Source organism: Leopardus geoffroyi, chromosome E1 (genome assembly GCF_018350155.1).
Source record: "Leopardus geoffroyi isolate Oge1 chromosome E1, O.geoffroyi_Oge1_pat1.0, whole genome shotgun sequence".
NCBI classification, from domain to species: domain Eukaryota; kingdom Metazoa; phylum Chordata; class Mammalia; order Carnivora; family Felidae; genus Leopardus; species Leopardus geoffroyi.
The window spans coordinates 34928995-34953186 of NC_059330.1; the positions used below are offsets into that span (position 1 = coordinate 34928995).

Consider the following 24192-nt stretch of genomic DNA (forward strand, 5'->3'; position numbering starts at 1 on the left):
ACATGCTTTGGGGGGAAGCAAAATAGAGATACCCAGCAGTGATGTGTGGTCACAAACTAGAAGTCAAATCAGTGATTTTCTCCAGCGATGTCTTAGCTGCTGAGTGTCAGCATGTAGAAGGTAGACAGAGGGGCTCGGCTGGGGAGGGGTTTTGTAGGCGGGGACCACTGACAGAAAGGAGGGCAAGGGAGTCGGGAGCATTGGCACCGGTGGAGCACGGAACCCAGGCTAGATGACCTGGGGGACAGAGGGACAAAGGTAGGCCACAGGGTTGGGGGTCCTAACGACGACAAAGTTCTGGGACAGCAGAGGGTTTGGGGCACGTGAGCTGGGAGGACTGGGAAGGGTGGTTTAAAAGCTTGACTTGAGATCTCAGAGATGGTGCAGCTGCTGGGTGTGAAGAGGTCTGGGGTGTGACCACAGGAAGAAGTAAGTGGAGAAGAGTCTGCATCTCCCCACCGCCATTAGGGGACAACTCCCTTTCCCCAACAAAGGCCATGCTGCCCCACCCCTGGTCCTTCCACCGGCTAATCTCTGGCTGGAGTCCTTACCCTCCTGAATACCCCAGCTGAATGACCTTCCTCTTGTCCGCCCTCTTTGGGTGCATCACTCCAGGGCTCTTATCAGAGTCCTGTCTTCCCTCTCCCACAACATCAGAATTTGCTTGAAGAGAGACCCACCATGCTCAACTCTGGACCCTCTTCATCTCCTAGCATAGACCTCTGGCTGATGCTCAATAAGGGTTGAGTGGATGAATGAATGAATGAATGAATGAAGAATCCCCCAAATGAAGAGCTGGTCTTGGGATGTAGGGACGATGGGCCACCAAGCACCCTTCCCCAGCTATTCCAGAATCGCCCTGCCCAAGGCTCATCCTAGTACCCACCTCAGTCTCTATCTTGGAGTACTCCTTGACTCTCTCCATGGCCACGATGTTAGACTCCAAGTCTGACATCATTTGGATCATCCACGTCAGACTAATTGTTATCTGGCCAAAGGGACTGGGTCATGGATACGGTGATCTCCCCTCCCCCCAACAGCTAGGGGAGGAGTTCCGACTCCCTGATTATGCTCCTTGCCTCTATGCCCCAGGTGGGCCTGGGCAAGCCCATAGGTGTGCCACCTGGGGCTCTATCACACCTGTATCTCAGGCAGTGACCTTGCACACTTAACCAAGGACTACCTAGCCCAATGTTTCTCAAACTTTAATGTGTATAAGAAAGGTTCCCCAGAGAATCTTGTTAAAACGTCGCTTATGATTCAGTAGGTCTGTGGTGGGACTTGAGATTTTGTATTTTTTTAAATTTTATTTTGAGAGAGAGAGAGAGAGACAGAGAGAGAGAGAATCCCAAGCAGGCTCTGTGCTGTCAGCACAGAGCCCATCATGGGGCTCGATCTCCCAGTTCATGAGATCATGACCTGAGCTGAAACCAAGAGTCAGATGGTGATGTTGATGTAACCGGTCCCTGGACCACACTGCGTGCCAAGGAGTCTTGATAGGCATGCAGAATCCTGAGCCCCACCCTGGGCCTGCTGTATCAGAACCCACATTCCAGGTGATTCATAACACAGGAAAGCTTGAGAAGACTCATTTGTCTAGATTGTCCTTTGTTTACCAAAGCATTCAAGGCTTGAGCCCTCTGAGGCATTGAAAATGTGATCTAAGTCACAAAAATGCCATTTGCAGTCATTTAAGATTTTATTTTTTAAGTGATCTCTACACCCAACGTGGGGCTTGAACTCACGACCCCGAGATCAAGAGTCACACGTTCCACCGACTGAGCCAGCCAGGCGCCCCACCATTTGTAGTTATTTAAGCCTTTGATAACACAGGCTGATGTCAGGTGACCAGCCCGCCCTCTACTCCAGGCTCCAGTCACCTTCTCTGTGTACATTCTCTGCAGGCCTGTGAAATGAGGTATATTCCAGCCCTCTGCTTCCCTGCCCCAGGACTGCTGTCAGGGTTGTTGACCTTCTAAATCTCATGCACAGGCCAGACAAGCTCTGTTTGTCCTTTGGCGCCAAGATAATTTCTCCAACGCCAACACCCAAGGTAGAGAATCTCCTCCGGGGTCTTACCACATTTTGTTCCTTCCTCCACAAAGACCTGTTCACCCGGCATTACAATCCCCTGTCGGTTGAGAGTGTCTCTCCATGCCTGACTGTGGGCTCACGGTCCTGGTGAGCAGAACCCGTGGCTGGTCACCATACTGGGCAGAGCGAAAGCTCGGGAGATGCTTGTGACACCTGTGTTGTCTCTGCCCGAGTTGTGGCCCCCGCCCCGGGGCCCGGACCCCTGCGTACCTGTAGGGCGTAAGACACAGAAAGGCCCACCAGCCCCGGACTCGGGCTGTTTCTGCCAATCACAGCAGAGAGTGCAGCAAAGAACACAACACAGTTCCCCACGGACTCCACGTGGACCCACAGCCACCTGTGGGAACAAGACAAGGAGGAAGTGGGGCAGGTACAGGAAGGGGGCAGTTTCCTGGGTAGGGGGGAGAGCCGGAACCCAGAACTCCAGGGTCTGTCCTGCAGAGACCCTGGTGGGAACTCTTGGAGGAATAGGGGGTGAGGGAAGAGGCTTGTGACCTTGTTGGAGGCAACGTAGGGGTAGGAGCTCCTCATGTTGGTGTCCACCTTAGCATCACTGATGGCCTTGAAGTCCTGGCTGCGGCCATAGGCCCGAATGACACTGGTGCCAGTCACCGTCTCTGAAAAGTGGGAGTCTATGGGCGAGCGGCTGATGGAGTCCAGCCTCTTCAGGTGCCGTGACGTAGCCACATAGAAGCGCTGGCAGAGGACGGAGAAAGAGCTTGGGGTCAGCACCGTAGGACCCCTGACTCAGTCCGGCATGCCCTCTGAACCCATGTGGGCCTTCTTCCGGCCAGCCCCCTTACCCATAAGACTTGGCTACCTTTCCCTACCTGATGTGGCTCCATGAACTCATTCCACCCTTTCCCTTTGGTCGGCTCTGCTCAGTCTTCCAGGCCACTTCCTCCACGAAGCCCTTCCTGAATCCCTCTCAGCTCCTGACCCCCTAGCCCCCTGTAGGGGCCTGGATTGCAGTACGGACCTTGCGTGGCCTCCTAAATCAGTGAACGTGCCTGTCTCCACTGAGGGGTCCCAGCAAGGTGCTCACACAGAATATCGCAAAATTTGCAAAAATAAGATCATTTTGTATTCTTTTGGGTAAAGAGCTTTTCCCCACCCCAACTCCAGTTTACTAAAACTTCAGCCCCACAAAAACATGTTTCTGCCTCCAGTTTCCATCCTGTGGGCCCCAAGATGGGCAGGGCCTTACAGGACGGGTATCTGAGAGTCTCCTGTCCCTGCACAGAACACAGCCCAGATCAGGGACTCCCCACAAGGGCCTGAGCTTCCAGCCACCTTGTGGGTTACCTTCATCAACTGATTAAACTCATGGCAGGACAGGGGCTCAGAAACGCAAAGGACTTCTACAATCAGCTGTAACCACATGTTACCAAATCATCTATGTTAAACACATATATGCACATATATGTTTAGATATGTCTAAAAGAAGGGGAGGATAATGTGTCTCGCACGGTTAACAATATTTTATTTAAAAATAGGCAGCGGCGGGGTGGGGTGGGGGCGTCGCCTGGGTGGCTCAGCTAATAAGCGTCCTATTCTTGATTTTAGCTCAGGTCGTGATCTCACGGTTCGTGAGTTCGAGCCCTGAATCGGGCTCCACCGTCCCTGACAGTGTGAGGCCTGCTTGGGATGCTCTCTCTCCCTCTCTCTCTGCCTCTCCCCTGCTCGCTCTCCCTGTCTCAAAACTTCGGAAGAAAAAATAGGCAGCGGGAAGGAGTTTCAGGGTCAGTCACAATTTACAAGGATTTCATTTTACCCTAACAACAACCCTATGAGGTAGGTTCCAGGATTCTATTTTACAGGCGAGGAAAGTGAATTTCAAAGAAGTAAAGTAACCGACTGCAGTCCCTAACCAAATCCAACTGCAAGGTCCCTGGGTCCCAACCCTGGTGGCCAGTCCATACGAGAGCCCCGCCCACACCAGCGCCCCGCCCACAGAGAGCCCCGCCCACACCACGGCCTCCGGAGAGCCACGCCTACACAAAAACCACGCCCCCTCCCTGGCTGCGGACCTGCAACGTGATGTACAGGACAGCCAGAGGCAGGGTGACCACAGTGAAGAGCGGCGTGCTGGCTATGGTGACCACGAAGGCGGAGATGGAGTTGTGGAAGGAATTCAGTGGCATGAGGATGGTGGGGGCCAGAACCTCATCGATGACGTAGATGTCCTTAGAGAACCGGTTGAGGATCCGGCCTGAGGGCGTCGTATGGAAGAAGGACTGTGTCGAGCCATCTCGTGCAGCAGCACCCGGTGAAGCGAGCGTGCAGCCTGGACACTCCCCACCATCAGCGTGATGGCTGATACCATCACCAGGAGCCCTGCTGGAGGAGGCGGAGGGGTGCTTATTCACTGGCCAGGTGGCGGGCATGCAGGGCAAGGTTAAGAGGTAGGGGGTGGCCACGGTGGCTGGCAGGCTCAGAGACAGAGCACTGCTGGGATGAGCTGGAGAGGCCCAGAGGCAGGTGGACTGCTAGGGTGGATTAGGGAGGCACTGGGGCCAGGCAATGGCTGGGATGATGGAAGAAAACACAGAGTCAAGGACATCGTTTGAGGGATCCAGCACCCCCGATGTGAGGAATATACCTCCGGCTGTCTCTGCATGCTCACCCTGCAGAATTCCCAAGGCAGCACAGACACCTAGCCTCATGGAGGTGTTATTCTGTCGGCCATCCACCATAGCCTCATCGCTCCAGGCACCGAGCCACATGCTGACCCCGATGGCAGCCGCACTATGACCCAGGTACAGAAGACAGATGGCCACTATGGTATAGAGCCCCATGCCCTTGGCGTAATCCCAAAACACACTCAGCTTCACCTGCAGGCCATGGCGGTCTAAGACAGAGGACTCTCGTGAGCCCCGGGACTGCTGGGGGCCTGCCGGCCCTCTCCAGCCTTCCTCTCCAGCCTATCTCCGCCTTCTCCTCCTGGATCAGTGCCCCGCTCGCCTTCACCTCTGCTGCCTGCATTACCTTCTCTGTTGAACCTGGGCGCCTCTGGGGCACAGGCGGGCCCTGGCCCTCGCCTTCCGAGGACATGACACTCAGCTGTCTGTGAAGGCAGCTGGTCAGGCCCAGAGAGGCGATCTCCAACAAACCCACAGGACAGAGCCCCAGGGGGTTCAGGCTGTAGCCGGAGGCCCAGGTGTGGCCGTCAGGGAGAGAACGCCCACCTGTGCCCCACCTGGCCGGGCATAGGGAGGGCGCTGAGAGCTCTCAGGAGCTCACCTCATAAACTGCCTCTGGACCTCATACATGACTGGCTCGTTATCCGTCAGGCCTGTGTGATTGCTCAGCGTGTCCTCAATCAGCAGCACCTCCTCCTCGTCTGTGTCCTCCAAGGCTGCAGCAGGGTGGGAGAAAGGAGAAGCGGCTGGTTAGCTCGCCCTGCAAGCCACTAGTGCTCCCCGATCCCCACGCCAGAGACGAGACCCGAGTGGACCAGCATGAGAGAACACGAGAAGCACGAGAGAACACGAAAGGGCAGCCGAGAACAAGAACGGAAGGAAACGATCAGTTTTGGGCTGGGGGAGGGGGAGGGAAAGGCAGCAAGAAAGACTTAGGTTAGATACGGAGAAAAACTTCCCTGCAGGGGCTATGGAGAAGGGGCCTCAAATATAAGGGTCGGGGGCTTGGGCTCTGGAGGCAGACTGGCTGAGCTTAAATGTCACTTCCTCCCTGCCTGACTTTAGGCAGGCAAGTAAAACGGGGATAATAATAGTACCCACTTGATCGTGTCATTGTGACTGGGAGGATTAAAGGGAAGATATGTGTGTCAAGTGCTTAGCAAGGGGCCCAGCACTTAGTAAATGTTCAAGTCATGTTAGCTGTCTATACAGCAGTAGGCAAGAAAACTCAGGAAAAGATCTGTGGGCCAGCCCAGGGTTTGGCGTTGGGGAGCCAGGACTGGACAACAAAGGGGGTGGGGGGTTTCTGGGCTCAGAGACTTCAAAACGCTCCACGAGGACAGGGAATTTTCCATTTGGCCACGGCCATCTCTCAGTGCCGAGAGTAGTGCTAGGACATAGTAATTACTCAGTCCATCTTTGCTAGTAACTAACTGACTTCTCCAAGCACTTGCAGATTTATTGAATGACTTCTCTGTGAGATAGCCTTGACATTCAGGCTGGGCCTGGGCCCTTATGCCCTTCGGACACAAGGGAAAAGTAGGGCTCTGAGGCCTGAGCTGCTGATAAGGTCACACAGGCAAGAGAAGGGAGAGGCACTCGACCACGTCCAGTTCGGCTTCCCTCTTGGTGACATCTGATTGTCACGCAGATGGTCAAAGTTCCTCGGAACCTCCCTTGTGTGACACTGGGCCCATCCAGCGACAGACACCCTAAGACAGGGGAGATGCTGGGAGGGCACAGGAATGTGGAGGGTCAGGGATGGTTACCGGTCCTGCTGCCTTCCTTCAGGTTCTTCTCGGGCTTGTCAGGTGCGTAGTTGCAGAGGAAGTTGGCAAAGGAGCCGCTGTGCTGCAGCAGGGCTGGGTAGGGGCCCGCCTCAGACACCTGCCCGTCAGCCAGCACTATGATGAAGTCCATCTGGGGCAGGAAGTTGATGCTGTGTGTCACCAGCACCCGTGTCTGGGGAGAAGACAGCAGGCCATCATTTCCACTGACCTCAGCACACACACCCCTGGTGTCGGCACAGGGGTGAAAGTCATCTCACACCCCTCACCCCAGGCTCACTGCAGCCGGCTCAGTGCCCCTGGGGTGTGTCCCCCCTCCCCGGGCTTCCCCTGCCACCCAACAGATGTTCCTGCTTCTCAGGCCTCCCATATCTCCAGGTCTCCTCCAAACCCCTTGGCCTCCCACTGCTTCTCTCCTAAGGCCCTAGATCTCTCCGTGCCCCGCCCCCCCCCACAACGTCCTGGAGGCCTCACGTTGCCTGCCAGCACGCCTTCGGGCCCTATGACTTGGTCAAAGAGATGCTTGGCCACATGGGAGTCCACAGCTGACAGTGGGTCATCCAACATAAAAAGGTCAGCTTCCCTGTAAACAGCTCGGGCCAGACTCACCCGCTGTCGCTGGCCCCCAGACAGGTGAATGCCCTGGATGGAGGAGAGAGGTGAGAGGTGTGTACTGGGGAGGAGAGAGTCAGACAGGCACAAGGGGACAAGGGCCCTGTCACCATCATTCAACAAAGCAGACCTCTCAATTCTCATTTGATATGCCTGGTCTTGTCCCTGTGAAGCTCTGAGGCCATAGGAGAAGAGGTGGTGGCCCTCAAGCGTCCCCCAGGGGCAGGTGAGGATATCTGCTCCCTCTGCTTCACCACCCTGCCCAGCTGGTTTCCCTGGCTGCTGCCTGTATACTCTGAAAGGCTGGAAATCCCCTAGGAGGTCCTTAATAGACCTTTTAATCTGCCATCACCCACACAGTTTGCAGATGGCTTTCATAACGGGGATCCCATTTGATCCTCCTATCAGTCCTTTCAGGGAGGTGTCATCAGCCCCACCTTCTAGATGAAGAAATTAGAGCCCAAGATGTTAATGACTTTGTCCAAGGTCCTGAACTCTCAAGAGCAGAAGCAAGAATGGAAACCCGGTTCCGGCTCCCAAATTCGTTAACCCTGGGATTGTCCAGGAGCCAGAGGAGAGGTAAGATCTCTCTTTAAACCCATGATGGGGAAACCGAGGCACATAGCAGCAGGGCTGGGCCCCGAAAGCAGACCCCAGAGGTGTGGTCTGCTTTCCCACCTCCAGCTTCCTTCATTCCCTCTGGAACAGGACCCAGCTTTTTCAGGTACCCTGAGAAATGGACCCAGAATGGGTTGGGGAGTGGCAAATGTGGGATGGGAGCTCGAGATGCGGGGAGGAGCAGGGGGTGGGCACACAGCTGAAGTGACTGAGGCATGTGAGCATGTCTGCATTCAACGAACCAGTCTTTTTTGAGTGCCTACTAAGTGCTGGGCACTAAATTAGGTTTGTGTGTGCGCAAGGTTAGTGCGGCTCTAGGAGAGATGGGAAGGAGGGGTTGTATCATAGATGAGGAGGTCTCCTTTGGCTTCCTATAACCTCAGACTCCCATCCCCACTGCCCGGCTCAGGTCCTCATTGCTTCCCCCAGACCACCATGAGAGCCTCTCACTGGTTCCTGTGCCTTTGGGCCCCTCACACTGCAGTCAGGGCAGCTTTACAAAATGCAGGTCATGTCCCTACTTAAAACACTCCATGGGCAAGTTGAACATCAAGATAAGTGATGATGGTAGGGGATTATAATCCATTGAGTCAAATAAGAATTCTTGAGCTCGTATTGATATAAAGAGATTAATAAGTAAAAAGGGGGAAGGAGGGGAAAGCTCTTTTTAATTTTTTTTATATATATTTTTTTTATTTGAGAGAGAGACACAGACAGAGCACAGGCAGGGGAGGAACAGAGACAGAGGGGGACACAGAATCTGAAGCAGGCTCCGGGCTCTGAGCTGTCAGCACAGAGCCCAACGCGGGGCTCGAACTCACGGGCAGCGAGATCATGACCTGAGCCGAAGTCGGACGCCCAACCGGCTGAGCCACCCAGGCGCCCTGGGAGGGCTCTTTTTTAGACTAGAATGGCAGCTAATAACCGTAGAAGGAATGGGGTTAGGGAATCACCATTTGGCAAACATGACAGTAAACGCTGACTCAGGCAAGAATCATCAGTGAACGTTGTAAATGAAATCACCAATGAAAGACACCACCTCAATCAAGCGATCAAAGTTAGCATTGTCAATAGGGTACGAACTGACATGTGTCTCCTGCTATGATGCACCAGTAAGGACATAATATTACTTCTTTGACACTTCCCCCCCCCCCCAAACATACAATCTAACCCAATTGTGTTCAAATTGAGAGACATTCTACAAAATAGCTGGCCTGCAGTCTTCAAGACTGTCAAGGTCCTGAAAGACAAAGCCTGAGGAATTCTCCAGATTGACAGAGAATAAAGAAATGTGACAACTAACTACAGCTCGTGATCCTGGACTGGATCCTCGCCCAGGAAAGAAAACAGCTAAAAAAGACATTAACGGGGACAAGTGAGAACATGTGAATACAGACAGTAAATTAAATAATAGTCTCGTATTAATGTTAAGTTTCTTGATTTTGATAATTCAAGTATAGTTATGTTAGGGAATGTCTGTTTTGAGGGAATACATACCAAAATCGTCAGCGTGAAGAACCTCCCGAGCGGCAACTATAAAACTCTTAGAAGAAAGCATAGGAGGAAAGTTTCATCAGGTTTGGCGATGATTTTTTTTGGATCTGACACTGAAAGCACAGGCAGTAACAGTAAAACAAGATATATCGGATCACATTAAAATTGAAAACTTTTGCGCATCAAAGGACGCGATCCACAGAGTGAAAAGGCAACTTTCAGAAGAGGAGAAAATATTTGCGACTCGTAAACCTGGTAAGGGGTTAATATCCAGCCTACGTAAGGAACTCCTGCACATCAACAACAGAAAGCCAAACAACTGGATTAAAAATGAGCAAAGGACTTGGGGCAGATGCCTGGGTGGCTCAGTCAGTTAAGCGTCTGACTTCGGCTCAGGTCATGATCTCACGGTGCATGGGTCTGAGCCCCGCGTCGGGCTCTGTGCCGACAGCTCAGAGCCTGGAGCCTGCTTGGGATTCTGTGTCTCCCTCTCTCTCTGCCCCTCCCTTGCCTTGTCTCTGTCTCTCTCTCAAAAAAATAAATAAACATTAAAAAAAAATTTTTTTTTAAATGAGCAAAGGACTTGAATAGATAGTCCTCCAAAGAAAAATCTTCAAATGGCAAGAAACACAAGATGCTCAGCATCACTAATCACTAGGGAAACGCGAGTCCGAACCACAATGAAATACCATCTCGCAGCCATGAGAATGGCCGCTGTCAAAAACCAAACACCCGCTCCCCCCAAGAAAACGACAGCGTTGGCTGTCCCACTAACCGTAAGGCTAGTACGCGAAGTGAAATAAGCCAGTCACAAAAAAAAAAAAAAAAAAAAAAAAAGCAGGTATCATAATGTAGGATTCCATTTATATGATGTACCTGGAGTAGTCAACTTCCTAGGGACAGGAAGTAGAATGACAGTTGCCAGGGGCTGAGGGGAGCGGGGTGCGTGGGGAATTGTTTACATGGGCACAGGGCAAGATGAAAAGAGGTTTGCACTTGGCTATACGACAATGTGAATATACTTACGGCGACTGACCTGCACAATTAAAAATGGCTAAGATGGTAAATTTTATGGTGTGTAAATTTGGCAACAATTAAAAATAAATTAATCTTAAAAATTTCACTGGTGCCCTGTGGTTTTTAGGGTATAGGCCAAAACCTTCACTAAGGTTTTTAAGGTTCTGCCTTGCCCTGTACCCTCCCCACCTCTTCCAAACCTCTACTCGCACCAAACTGCCCCGGAATGCCGGTCCCATCACTGTTCCTTGGCTCACACCTTCGAAGACTTTCCACCACTCTTGATAAAAGCCCACAAGGCCTTACATGACCTGGCTGCCTGGAGACCTCAGTGGCTTCACCTACTCCTCCTCACCCCAGCTCACTCCACTCCAGCCACACCGGCCTCCTTGGGGATCCTGACTGCTTCAACACAAAGGCCTCAGGGCCTTTGCACTTACTGTTCTCTCTGCCTCAAATGTCCCCAGATGGGGCTCCACGTCCCCAGATATGGACTACTTCCTCACTTTGTTCTCAGTGAGGCTTTCCCAAGGCATCCTAACAATACAGCCCTGTACATATTCCTATATCCCTTTCCTGTTTCATTCTTCCCCCTTAACATTTATCTAATATATATTTTATAAATAATACTATATTATATTATAATAATATAGGACTTAATATTAATTAGTATAAGTCTGACTTAATTTAATATATTAATATGATTCAATATTATATAATATTATATTAATATTATAATAATATATATTTATCTTGCTTGTCCTCTCTTTCCCTCACTAGAATATAAGTGATATAAAGGGCAGAGATTTTAGTCTGATATTCGTTGCCATGTAAGACAGTCTGGCATCCAGTAGGTATGTAATGAAATCCGATAGTGAATGAATGGACGATGAGCTCTTTTTCCTCAGCTGTTAAGATTCAGCTCAAAAGAGGGGCGCCTGGGTGGCGCAGTCGGTTAAGCGTCCGACTTCAGCCAGGTCACGATCTCGCGGTCCGTGAGTTCGAGCCCCGTGTCAGGCTCTGGGCTGATGCCTCAGAGCCTGGAGCCTGTTTCCGATTCTGTGTCTCCCTCTCTCTCTGCCCCTCCCCCGTTCATGCTCTGTCTCTCTCTGTCCCAAAAATAAATAAACGTTGAAAAAAAAAATTTTTTTAAAAAAAGATTCAGCTCAAAAGTGATGCCCTTCCTTATGGAGCTCTGCCCACCCTCACTTCCCTCCTTGTCCCCTGCACCGGCTTCCGGCCTGGTCCCCAGGGCATTCTACACCCCCTACCTGTTCATAAGTCAGCCTACCCCAGTCGTAGACCCATTCCCCCATTGCCAAGCACAGAGCTGGGTGATTTACATGAAGGAAGGAAGGAAGGAAGGAAGGAAGGAAGGAAGGAAGGATTGAATGCATTTATGGACCCAAGCTGGGCTAAGGTGGGCAGCTGTATGTGCTGACTCCCTAGAGGATGGGAGGGGACCCTGTACCTTCTCTCCAATCTCCGTCTGGTCCCCGGCAGGCAGCATCTCCAGGTCAGCTAGCAAGGCACAGGCTTCCAGAGCCTGTTGGTACCGCTTGGGGTCCAGGGCTCGGCCAAAGAGTATGTCTTCCTGAAGAGTGCAATTCTGGATCCATGCCTGCTGGGGCACGTAGGCCACAGAGCCCTGGCCGGAGGAGAAGCTACCTCAGGGTGTACCCCGGGCCTGGCCAAGCGGCCCTTCCCGGGAGTTGTACCCTCTCTCACCTTCACACACACCGTGCCTTCCAGTTTCTCCATCTCTCCCAGCAGGACAGACACCAGGGAGGACTTCCCACAGCCCACAGGCCCCACCACAGCCACCAGTGCCCCTTTGGGCACCTGGATGTCTAGACTGAGGGCAAGGAGTCCAGGAACCCAGTCAGAGGTAGGGATTGGGATTTCCTTCCCCAACCTCTCACCTAGAGACTCAAGCCCTCCTCCCTTTCAGATACCACCTTGACAAGTTGAGGCTCTTTCTGGTTTCTAGGCCAAAGATGGGAGTGGAAGGAGTTGGGGGTGGGGGGGGGGGTGAGGGGAGGGAGAGGTGATGGGAGCCCTGGGGGGAGGGGCCAATGTGAGAAGGCAGGGAAGCTTGGGGGGGGAGGGGCAGGGAGGCCTAAGAAAGGAAAAAAAAAGTGGGGGAGGCCGGGGGAGGGACTGCACAAAGGGAGGGAGAAGGCGGGGCTGGTGGGAAGACAGGAAGAAGAAACAGATAAGTTAAAAGCTTGGAACAGAAGATTTTCTGGAGCAGGGTCGGGGGCAAGGGCAGCCCAGGTAGAGGGTGTCTGGACCTGGGGTGATGGTCTTTCTTTCCACACAGTGGGGGTCAAGTTCATCTTGTCTCAGGAAATGCTGGATCCGTTTCAGAGACAAACTGATCTGCCGGAGAGTGAGTCAGCCCAGGAAGCTCTCCCTTCCCCCACCCGCTCCCACACTTGCCTGGCCCGGACTTCCTGGGAGAGGCAGGGCCCCCTAAAGACCCAGACGGGGTGCTGGACACCCCCCACCCTATGACTGAGTCTTCTCTGGCACCCACTGCCAAGAATAGGGTCTAGGTTGGTACGAGGAGGTTGTCTTCAGAATCTATGTTTCCAGGGACCTTTCCTCTCTTCCTCTGTCTCCAAATGACCCCTGGTTCTAATGACCTCATGCCAGCTGCCCGCCCCCTGAATTCCAATAATTCTCCTGGATTGTCCCCTGACCCTCACAGCCTGCCCTACCTCCTGCAGAACCCCCAGCCCTACCCGGGGTTACCTGGACCAGGCTGCTGATTATCTGGGGCAGCAGGTTCCGGGGAGCCTTTAAAATATTGAACAGGGACACAGACACAAAGGCCTTCTTGGCATCTAGCATGTTGCTCTGGTCCACGGACACATAGACCCCAAGGGTAATCAGGGTCACCGGGGCAGGGGTGGAGGGCGAGTGTCAGAATGGAATCTGTTGAGTCCAGAGGCCTGGGCTGGCCAGGTGGGAGGTGGGGGGCCAGCCCCGGTCGGGGGAGAGCCTCACCAGGAAGGGGGTGCAGACCCAGGTGAACGTGGATATGGCTTAGAGGTAGGCAGACTGGCGTAGTATCCGGAGCTCGTCCTCCCGGATGCCCTCCACCTTCCCCAAGAAAACGGGTTCCCAGGCATACAGCTTCAGCACCTTGAAGCCACCCAGGATCTCACTCATCAGCTTGGTGCGCGAGTCCTTGAACTTCATTTGCTCCGCCCGTGGGAAGAGTGGCAGTGACACGCCCTGCTCTCCTCCCCAGACCTCTTCCCACCGGGGTTCCTACCTTCCGTGCCCTGGCACGCACCGCAGCCATTCAGACGGCTCCCGTTCCCCCCTCGTCCTTCCGCATGGCCCGTGCTGCCCCTCAGCCCAGCTGCGCCCTCTCCTCCGCCCACAGAGCCCAACTCCAACCTCAGTGCTTCCATCACTGACCCTCCCAGGCAGCATCCTCTGCCCCTTTTGCTGGGTTTCTAAGCCACGTTGTTCTTCTCTTTCGTTCCCGTGGAAATCCCCGCGCGCGTAGGACTCCACAGTCAGACTGGGGGCCTCCTGAGGGTGCAGACCGCTTAACTTTCTCTTTGTTTCCCCAGGCCCTGACCCAGGGCATGGCAGTCCGACTTGATTTATCCATTCAGCCCTATTTGTTGCATGCCTACTCTGTGCCAGGCCACGTGTTAGACATGCGGCACATAATGATGAACAACTCAAGCGAGGCCCCGGCCATCATGAAGCTGACAGTCTGATGGGGGAGGCAAACAGGAAGCAAACATTAACTAAGTAAATGCTTAGTAAGTCAGTACGTGGGACTCTGTGGGAGAGTAATGGGGTGGGGACTGGGAACTCAGAGTTTATGCTGGGGAACAATGGGGAGGAGTGAACAAGCAAGGAAGGGATGAGACGCATGGCAGGGAACAGTGGGTGGGGGGGCCTAGAGGTACGCGTAGCTTGGTGCTTTGGAGAAAAGAAAGAAGGCCAGAGTGGCTGCCACTTGGCCATGCCCTGGGGGGTGAGGACTTGCAGGTGGGCAGGGGCCTGGTGGGTGGTCATGGGGAGTTTGTCATTTATTCTACGCACAGTGGGAGGCTACTGAAGTCTTCAATAAACATTTGAAAATGAAGGCTTGAACGACTGGTTATTTACACTGAGCACAGTGTGGTGGGAGAAGGCTCTCATTAGACCGGAAGACGCAGGGGCACCTGGGTGGCTCAGTCGGTTAAGCGTCCAACTTCGGCTTAGGTCGTGATCTCGCGCTCCATGAGTTCGAGCCCCGCGTCGGGCTCTGTGCTGACAGCTCAGAGCCTGGAGCCTGCTTCTGATTCTGTGTCTCCCTCTCTCTCTGACCCTCCCCCCGTTCACGCTCTGTCTCTCTCTGTCTCAAAAATAAATAAACGTTAAAAAAAAAAAATTAAAAAAAAGACCGGAAGATGCAAGTTTGAGGCCTGGCTCGCCCTGATTCTGGACTGCCCTTATCTCTCTGGGCTTTGATTTCTCAGCTGCTACACGAGAATGTGGCTAGAGCCCTCTCAGGTCTGTCATGAGGTTGGAGTGAGCTAAGGTTTGTGGAAGTGGCTTATAGCCATCCTTCCTCAGTAAGCAAGGCAACTGAGGGGCCCCAGGTTAGGGAAGGCCCTCCCCCAGGCACCTTGGCTGGGAGCTCCGGGCAGGAGCAGCAGACCCGTGATAGCGCCTACCTGTAAGGCACGCATCTTCATGGCCACAGCTCCGTTGAGTGGGACCAGCAAGATGATTAAAGCCACCCCAGCCAAGATGGAAGGACCCAGGTTCTGAGGGGGCATGGATGGATCGATAAGACAAATACCTAAAGAATGTGCACAGACCCCCACAGACGGACAGAGGCCTATGGATCAGAAACGTGGAGCTGGGCAGGAAGCAAGAGATGGTAGTCAGCCCGACAGATGGTGAGAAACAAACATACGGAAAAAGGCCAAATACGAAAACAGGTGCAGAAGCCCCCGGCCATCAGACGATGTCAAAAGCTAGGAACAAAGAGGCAAACAGAGGAAGGAGTCCAGACACACAGGAAGGCGACTACAGCCGGCCAGCCAGGGAGAGTCAGACTCACACCCAGGCCCCCCGGCACCCTGTTCCAGCGGACCTTCCCATAGATGACACCTGTGATCGCCGAACGAAGCCTCAACACCATCACATAGATACAGTAGAGATACCGTTGTGAGAGCAGAGTCTGCATCACAGAGCACGCAAACATCAGCCCGGCCACCGGGTGAAACCCCACCAGGTGGGGGCCACGGGGTTTGAAAGAAACCTGATCGGGATGCTGCAAGGAGAGGAGAGAGGCCTGAGAGCGGGGAGGGGTCCCCCAGGCCCCTCCTTCTACTGCCGCCCTCCCCTCCCACCCTTAGCCTCCACTCTCCCAGGCAGGGGCTGCTGGCCCTCCACACCCCCACCCAGACCACCCCCACACCCCGGCTCAGCCCTATGCCACCTTAAGACCATGACCCCCCATCTTCTGTCCCTTCTGCCCTCACCTCTTTTCCCACCTGCCATGGCCCTGCGGCCCACTGCTTCTATCACTCTCTCCCTGCGAGCCTGCCTGCCTGCCTTTCTTGCCTCTTGGACCACATGGCAGGAAGAAATGCCACAGGTCCATAGCCTAGACTTTCCTGCACCTTCTCCTTGGCTACCGAAGGCTCTAGAACCTACCACACAACCCCACAGACGCTCCTCCTCAAATCCAGCCTTTCCAACATCAGTGGCCCCCGGTGCTGCTGGTGACCTTCTCCAGGGCGCTAATCTACCTCTTGTCCCCTGGCCCTCTGCACCTCTTGTCTCTAACCTTCTCACTGCCCCCACTCCCCACCCCACCCCACTCAGTAGCCGCCCCACTCGTGTCTTACCACTTAACCACCCATTGAGAACTCCCTGACAACCACAGACTTCCCTCCAAACACTTGCTCTCTTCTTTTTCTTCAGGCTTTCCGAGCCTGATCCTGCCCTGCTGAGCCCTGACTCCCATCCACCCGCTCAGCAACACGCTCCCTCATTGCCACCCTTTCTGGACCATCAACATCTTCATCCCTGCTGGCGGCTCTGTACCTTCACCCACCGGCATGACCAAGTCTCTTCCATGTTGAGACAAACCTCCCCGCGACCTCATGGAGCCACCTCCCGAAGTGTAGACAGGCCTTTCCTTTTTGCTGCGTGTTGACCGTGTCTCCCCCGAAAAAAGATGTTCCAGTCCTAACTTCCGGTACCTGCGAATTTGACCTTATTCAAAAATAGGGTCTCTACGGATGTAATCAAGTTAGAATGAGGTCATACTGGAGTCGGGTGGGCTCTAATCCAGGGACCGGTGTCTTTATAAGAGAAGGAGAAGGGGATTTGCACACAGAGACCCACGGATGTGAGTGCGCACACAGATATGTGCACATGGACGTGGACACACACACACACACACACACACACACTGGGGAGAATGCTGGAGGCCGACGTGGGCGTGATGTGTCTACAAGCGGAGGCCAAGGATTGTCAGCAACCACAAGAAGCTAGGAGGCACAGTACAGATTCTCATTCAGAACCTCTAGAAGGGGCCAACCCTGCCAACATCTTGATTTCAGACTTCTGGCCTCCAGAACTGGGAGACGGTAAGTTCCTGTCGTTTTAAGGCCCCTCCCCACCTAGTTTGTGGCAATTTGTCCCAGCAGCCATAGGAAATGAATGTGTTTTCCTTATGGGAACTTTCTAGACCTCCCTAGCCCCTGCTCTCCAAGGCAGACCCACAGCTCTAGGTCCTTCCCCTCCGTCTCAGCCTCTATTCTCGGCACTAACAAACCCCACGTTGTCCCCCTCAGGCTCTATTTCACCGGCCAACCTGCTACACTGGAGGCCATGCTTTCTGCCAGAAGCATTCTCTGTGCTCTGCTCCACGACTGGCTCTTTCCCGAGCTTTCGCCCTTCCAAGCCAGCCTTCTGCTCCTTCCTTACCTGTCACAGTTCCCTAGGGCTCTGTCTGGGGCCACCAGACATGAGGTCTCTGGGAGAGCCCAGCCACAGATACCGGACCCTGGGCCTCTACCTGATGGCTCTGAAACTGTGGTCTCCAGGTAGCTGGGAATGTCCCCCTGGGACAATGTCCCCCAGCACCTTGACTCCAACGTAGCCAAGACTCAACTCACCACCTTGCCTCGTGCCCAGCCCCCTCCTCCTGCTGCATTCATCATCTCAGAGAAAGATCCGACAGCCAGGTGGCCCACGACCCCTCCCTCTCCCTGGCACACACCCAATTCCCCAGCAGCTCCTGAATCGTATCTCATTCCTGGCCTGGACTCTCCTCTGACCTGGTTGGCCCACCTCCATCCCGCCACCCGCCCCTACATCCCCTGACAGAGGGGTCCTTCTGAAATGCAAACCAGATGCCCCTCAATTTGGCTTCAAATCTTCCAAGGATTTCCTTAGCTCTCCCTCTCTCTCCCTCCCTCGGGTCACCCTTTCCTCCGGAAATACCCGGAGTTCTTGAGTCATGTCGGCTGAGGCCTTTGTGACTCTGCATGCGCTGAACTTTCTCCTCCCTCCTCACCTGGTCGACCAACACCTGACTGTCCTTCCCACCTTGCCGACCCCTCCCGGAAGCAAGCGCACCTGCTGTTGATCCTTCCCAGCCTGGCCTCCTTGTCCCTCCTAGGGATTTCCAGACACCCGTGTCTACCTCTGCACAGTGCTCTAATGGATTCCCACATTGGTCTTCCACCGTGTCTTCTAGATCTCTGCATCCCTACTATCTAGCGTCATTCTGGTACCCTGGGGGCTCAACAGCTGTTTTTTTGAATGAGAATACGCAGATGCACACGTGGAGGGACAAGGTGGTGGGGGGCTCAGCGGCGAGGTAGCCCTCCTTCTTACCCCCCGATTTGAGAGCTTTCCCTGGTCCAGGCCACTCATGGGACAGACGACAGAGCCTATCAACTGGCAAGGACCCCCTGGCTGGAGTTCAGAGCCCTGGACTCCAATCTATCTTTACCAGCTGTGTGTGCCCTCGGGCAATTTCACCTCTCTGAGTTCCTGCTTCCTCGTTCGTTTTGCGTTTAGTTTTTCCACTTCCTCTCTCTCGTAAGAGGGGATTAGGGGCACCTCTCTGTAGGATTGTTGGGGGGTGGGGGTGGGATTTGAAGAGAGGATGTTTGTTCATCCGCCCGCCAGGGTGCCTGGCATACAGCACGTGCCCGATGAAGATGAGCTGGATGGGAATTGGGGAAACTCTGGCACAGGGGTATTGTCACTTGCCAAAGGCCACACAGCAAGCGGGGAGAGCCCCTTCGGTCCCGGTCTGGGATCTTTCCCATGGTGTCCCTCTGCGCTCAGACCTCAGGGACGCCAGCCGGCGCCCCTTACCCAGGAGGGTGGCAGCAAGAGTGAGTGTGGTCAGACCTGAGCCGCTGCGGATTGACAAAGGAGAGCAGGTCCTGGGTCAACTTGAAGCAGATGGTCGTGAAGATGCCGGAACCACAGGTGGCCAGCACGGCCCGCGGGAAGGATGGCTCCCAGGGCCTGGGCCGGCCTCCGAGCAGCACCACATCCTCACCGGACACACTCTTCCCAGATGCCACCGCGGCCTTGTGTCTGGTCCAGGGAGGAAGGAGCAGTGGGTAGGAAGGGTGACATGCGCCCCACGAGACAAGCACCAGTGGGGCCTGACGAGGAGCAGGGGGTGCGGGGACCTGCTTTCTCGGCTCTTAGGACTGGCAGAGGGATAGACAACATGCCCTTCCGGGTGAGAACTCCCCAAGTGACTCTGTCTGCAGGCGTATGAGGCTATGTCACGGGCTGCCTTAACTACTACCCCCAAGGACTACAACTCAAGCGATTTCCAGCCCTCCCCCTGCCTCCACAGCACGGCTCCAGGGAGGATGCCGACAGGGAAGGGAGACAAGGGCAGAGATGGCGAGTGACCTGGTCACTGAAGAGCTGGGCAGGGAGGGGGTAAAGGTGGCATGGAGGGGAAGAGAGGGGGTGCAGCATGCAGACCGGGGAGCCCGTATGTCTTCTCCAAGGCCCCGAACTAAGGAAGCCGAGACACCACAGACTAAGTCCAAGTCCCTGGCTCCTCCACCAGCCAGCTGCCAATCAGGGGCTCTGGGCTGAAAAAGCACGGAGGTCCTGGGTCCCCAATTATGGGTGGGAGGGAAGGGGGTTCAGTCCTGGGGTCAGAAACGGGTAGGGAAGGAGGACTCGGAGCTCTAGCTCCCTTGGTTGGGCAGTTGGCCAGACAGGTCCCTGGGTCTTTGATGGGAAACTGCCAGTGGGAAGGCCCTTCAGTCCAAGGATCTTCTTCGGTCCCTGCCTCCAGACAGGAGGAGGCAGGATTGAGAAGAGGGGCTGGCCTCAACCTTCTTCCCCCGACCCTTCCCCTTCTGAGGGAAGTCCCTGGAAAACACCTTTCAGGACGGGCACGATAGCACAGTGGTGAGAGCAGTGGGTCCGGACACCGGTGGGTTCCGGCCCCGCCACCCCCAGCTCGGGGACCTTGCGGGCCCTGTTAAGCCCTCGCTCCTCAGCGTCCACTTGTAACACGGAAACAATAGAACCCACACGGCAGGGCTGTTAGAGATTGAGTGAATCTACGTGTTTAGGGCCATGTAGCAACAGACTAAGTGCTACGCAAGTGTCAGCTATTCCCTGGAATTAGAAGAGCTGGGGAGAGCTGGCCCCACTCAGGCCCGGGCATCCCCCCTCAGGACCAACGGCACCTGCTTTTCTCCCCACCCCCACCCCTGCGATCGGCCTCAGGGCTACCCGCCTCCCCCGCAGGAGACTTGGGATGTGGGAACCCAGGGAGGGCCTCACCGCGCTGCCTGCTTCTGCTGCTTCTTCCAAGCCTCTGTCAGCCTGTCCACCACCACCTGCGAGCGGTCCTCCTCGGTCAGGGACCAGAGGTCCTGCTCCTCCAGGGGGCGCCGGTAGCCAAGGATGGCCATCCTGGGGCGGGGCAGCAAGCCCACGCAGGGTCAGAGCTCAGCAGCCTACAGCTAGGGACCGGGGTCTCCAGAGCCCCCAGAGTCTCCCTGAAGGGCTGTGGCCACGGGCAGGATCTCCTTTATTGCCCCAGTGAACAGCCTGGAGGTCACTGCCTCCCATCCCAAGTTCCTATCCCTCCCCGCCCTGTCTCCGCCTCTTCCCCGGATGCCATGTTGACCCTCGCACCTTGGTGATGAAATTCACACCGACTGTGGCCCCGGGGAGAGGACAAGTGCGGGTGGATGGAGTCCCAGACCCAGGAGCCTCCTCAGTGTGGTGTGGTTAATGAGCTGTCACCCAGGTCACAGACACAATTACCCTGCTCAAGCCACACTGAGGGGCCGCCAAGGAAATGACAAGCTGTAAGCTTATCCCAGATGGAAGAGCTCGGAAGTAATTACAGTTTCCCTCTAGCTCCCGGGGCCTGTTCCTGTGAACAGGCCCAGACGCAGGGCTGGGATGGGAGCTGGGCCAGCCGGGCCTCTGCACTCAGCCCCCAGTCCAAATGGTCCAAATGGACAGGTTTCCTCACCCTCGCCTGCCCCGAATGCCCTCTGGGGTCAGGGTTTGGGGCAGGGAAACAAGCCGGCTCAAATTCCGGCCCGCTCCCCCTCCTCCCCACCTCCCCTCTCCTCCTCCCTCTGGCCCAGCATGGAGGGAGAGCTGACTCACTTTGTGAACCACCAGAAAGACAGGCAGGAGAAGAAGCCAGCGCTGACCTCCGGGGAGGGGTTCTAGAAGATGAGAGGGTAGGAGAGGAAGACTCTGGCGTGCCCACCACCCTCCCGAAGCGGAGCAGAGGGAGCAGGGGCCCTCGTTCCTTCCTGGAGGGAAGGACGACTTGGGGATGGAAGGAACCGGAAGGGACGGGAGCTGCTGGTAAGGGCCGGGCTGAGGAGTGGGCTGTGGAAACCCCACAGCCACCCGGCCTCCACGGCAGACTCACAGGGTCGACATTCTTCGGGGAGAAAAATGGCGGCTGCTCCCTGAAGCAGGACAGGATGAGAGCGAAAAGCACCAGGGCGAAGTAGATGTAGAAGGTGGCGAAGCGGAAGGGGTCTGAGGTCTTGCCCTGCAGGGGAGAGTGGGGAGGGACGTCAGACACAGGCAACCCTGGACCTGCAGTCCTGCCCCCCACGGGGTCCTTTGGGGTGCCAGGCTCCCTCGGGGTGGGATGCAGGACCCAGAAGGTTCCGAGACATGGGGCGAGGTCACGAGGGGGCCGCTGTTCGGTGAGGGCTCGCCAAGCACCCCACCGAAGTCACCTTGTCTGACCCTCCCCACAGGGTAGGAAATCTCGGGATATCCAGTTTGCAATCGAGGAAATGATCGCGAAGCAACTGGCCCAGCATCACAGAGAAGGCGAGTAGAATGTTCTGAGCCTGCACTTTTACTACCCCGTTCGACTGCCCCCCCCCCACCCTGGAAACGGAGGAATCTTGCACCCCATCACCGCAGGAAAGGTCAAGACGAAGACCAGAGAAGTGAGGGGGATGGGAAGAGAAGGGGAGAGCAGGACAACAGGACTTCCTGGTAGGACAGACTACTCGTGCGCGTCCGCACACACGTGTCCAATACGCCGACGCTGGCAGACCCCTGGCCGACCCTGCACGTGGCGGTGCCCGTGGTGGCGGCAGAACGGCCCCTTGTATCCGGTGAACGCCCCACAATGGCCGTGTCCCGCCTCATTCCCTTGTGTGACACCAGCCCTCACCCCCGGCTCCCCGGTCTGCTTCCCAGCACAGATACAGCAAGTAGGGGACAACGTAGAAAGGACTGAACAGCAGGGGAGGTCCTGGGAGCAGGGGAGGGGCAGCTTGGGACCCAGCGGTGACCTTGAGCGCCGAGGCCATCCCCTAGATAGGGCTGCACCTGGCAGGTTCCCCTTTGGCCCCTTACCTTTGCCACGGCCGACAGGATCTTGGAGCGGAAGGGGACAATGGCACAGACCACGCACGGGAACCAGAAGATGATGAGGACTCCTGGGGACTGTACCCCCTGCAGCCGCTCCTGCTGGATCAGCAGAGTGGCCAGCCGCTGTGCCGAGAGGGCAAGGAAGGCTGGGCCGGAGTACAGAGATATCTGGACCTTCTCTGTCCTCCCCACCCCACATGGCCAGATGTTTTGGGGGTCACTCCTTCCTCTTCCCACTGCTAAGGTGTCCGGCCCTCTCCAAGGAGCCCATGGCTCCCCTATCACGGTCCCACAACTCACTGGAGACCCTCCCCCATCAACTTCCAGGGCCCCGCACTGACCACGGTGACCCCCACCAGCAACGGGGTGACAGAGAAGATGGGGGCGGGGGCCCAGCCGTGGACCAGGCCATGGAAGGCATAGAAGAGGTCAGCCCAGGAGATGCACCACAGCAGGACGCCCAAGGCCTACAAAAAGGGCGCAGGGTGGAAACCCCACCTCCAAAAGTAGGGAGGGTTCCCACCGGAGGATGTCCTTTTTTTTTAATCTTTTTTTTATGTTTATTTTTTATTTTTGAGAGGGAGACAGAGACAGAGGCAGAGAGCACACACAAGCAGGGGAGGGGCAGAGAGTGAGAAAGGGAGACACGGAACCTGAAGCAGGCTCCAGGCTCTAAGCTGTCAGCATAGAGCCCGATGCGGGGCTCGAACCCACGGACTGTGAGTTCATGACCTGAGCCGAAGTCTGGCGCTTAACCGGCTAAGCCACCCAGGCGCCCCTGGAGGATGTCTTTTTTTTTTTTTTTAACGTTTTATTTTTATTTTTGGGACAGAGAGAGACAGAGCATGAACGGGGGAGGGGCAGAGAGAGAGGGAGACACAGAATCGGAAACAGGCTCCAGGCTCTGAGCCATCAGCCCAGAGCCCGACGCGGGGCTCGAACTCACGGACCGCGAGATCGTGACCTGGCTGAAGTCGGACGCTTAACCGACTGCGCCACCCAGGCGCCCCTGGAGGACGTCCTTTTATCCTACCCAGGGTCTGGCCCCGGAGGCTAGGTGGTGCACTGGCCAGAAGCGCCGCGGGGGCGGGGAGAGTGTTGCCAGAGAACTTTCTCGAACTTTCGCAAGCAGGGACTATCTCGTTTGACCGCAGACTCAGCTGGCAGGCTGTAGTGGCCTGAGCTGCGGGGCAGGTGTAGCTGGGAAAGCGTTCAGCCACCGAGGGTGGGGGATGGGAGGGGGGAGACTCGTGATGAGGAGAACCTTCCGGGTCCCAGCCCCACCCGTGAGAGATCCCTGACCCCCTGACCGTCTTGAGCCTGGAGAGGTGGGAGAGGATAACGTAGCCTCGGTGATGGTGCCGAAGCTGGAAGAGGTAGCAGGGCAGGGCGGCCCCCAGGTAGATGCAGGGGACCCAGGCCAGCACGGAGTTCTGGAAACAGGGAGTGAGGTCCGGGTCGTCTCTGTACACGGACAGATTGGCGTCCTGGGGGCAGAGGGAACAATTCGGTGCTGTGGCAGCCTGCCGCAGAACGGGGCTCCCCCTCGAGGAAGGTGGCTGGGCCAGAGAGGCACTCCATCTGCTCCGGGCGTCAGAGGGCATGTGGAGACCACACGAGGTGGGCGTGCAAGCGAGCAAGCCCCGGGAGGAGTGTGCGCTCTCCCAGGAGGCCATGGTCGCCCCCTCTTTTCTCATTTCCCTCTGTCTCGAATTGAGGTATCGTTAAAGCACGATAAAGTGTGCCCGTGCAAAGTGCACAACCCAGTGGGCTTGGTAGTCATGCACACCAGCAAAACCACTGCCGCGGGAAAGATACAGGGTATTTCCATCATTCCACAACCTCCCTTGGGCCCCTCTGCAGCCCATCCCTCGCAGGCAACCACTGCCCGGCCTTCCACCATTCTAGATTTCCACTCTTTAAAAAAAAAAAAAAAAAATCAGTGTTTTATTTTTTATTCATTTTTGAGAGACAGAGAGACAGAGCGTGAGCGGGGGAGGGGCAGAGAGCGAGGGAGACACAGA

At 55.5% G+C, this 24192-nt stretch overlaps 1 protein-coding gene across 1 annotated transcript in view; it reads right to left on the reverse strand.

Annotated features, from left to right (window-relative positions):
* Window positions 1-23844, reverse strand: part of ABCC3 (ATP binding cassette subfamily C member 3) — a 36552-nt gene extending 12708 nt beyond the window's left edge. Inside the window, 25 exon segments of the mRNA XM_045487234.1 lie at window positions 887-988; window positions 2305-2435; window positions 2595-2790; window positions 4125-4336; window positions 4339-4431; window positions 4721-4932; window positions 5018-5161; window positions 5338-5452; window positions 6506-6698; window positions 6998-7165; window positions 11736-11912; window positions 11993-12186; window positions 12559-12646; window positions 13022-13169; window positions 13278-13474; window positions 14950-15175; window positions 15346-15503; window positions 15506-15560; window positions 18668-18859; window positions 20084-20215; window positions 20927-20988; window positions 21201-21326; window positions 22154-22291; window positions 22510-22635; window positions 23479-23844. Of these exon segments, the coding sequence (XP_045343190.1) occupies window positions 887-988; window positions 2305-2435; window positions 2595-2790; window positions 4125-4336; window positions 4339-4431; window positions 4721-4932; window positions 5018-5161; window positions 5338-5452; window positions 6506-6698; window positions 6998-7165; window positions 11736-11912; window positions 11993-12186; window positions 12559-12646; window positions 13022-13169; window positions 13278-13474; window positions 14950-15175; window positions 15346-15503; window positions 15506-15560; window positions 18668-18859; window positions 20084-20215; window positions 20927-20988; window positions 21201-21326; window positions 22154-22291; window positions 22510-22635; window positions 23479-23844 (3951 nt within the window).
* Between the last annotated feature and the right edge of the window lie 348 nt (window positions 23845-24192).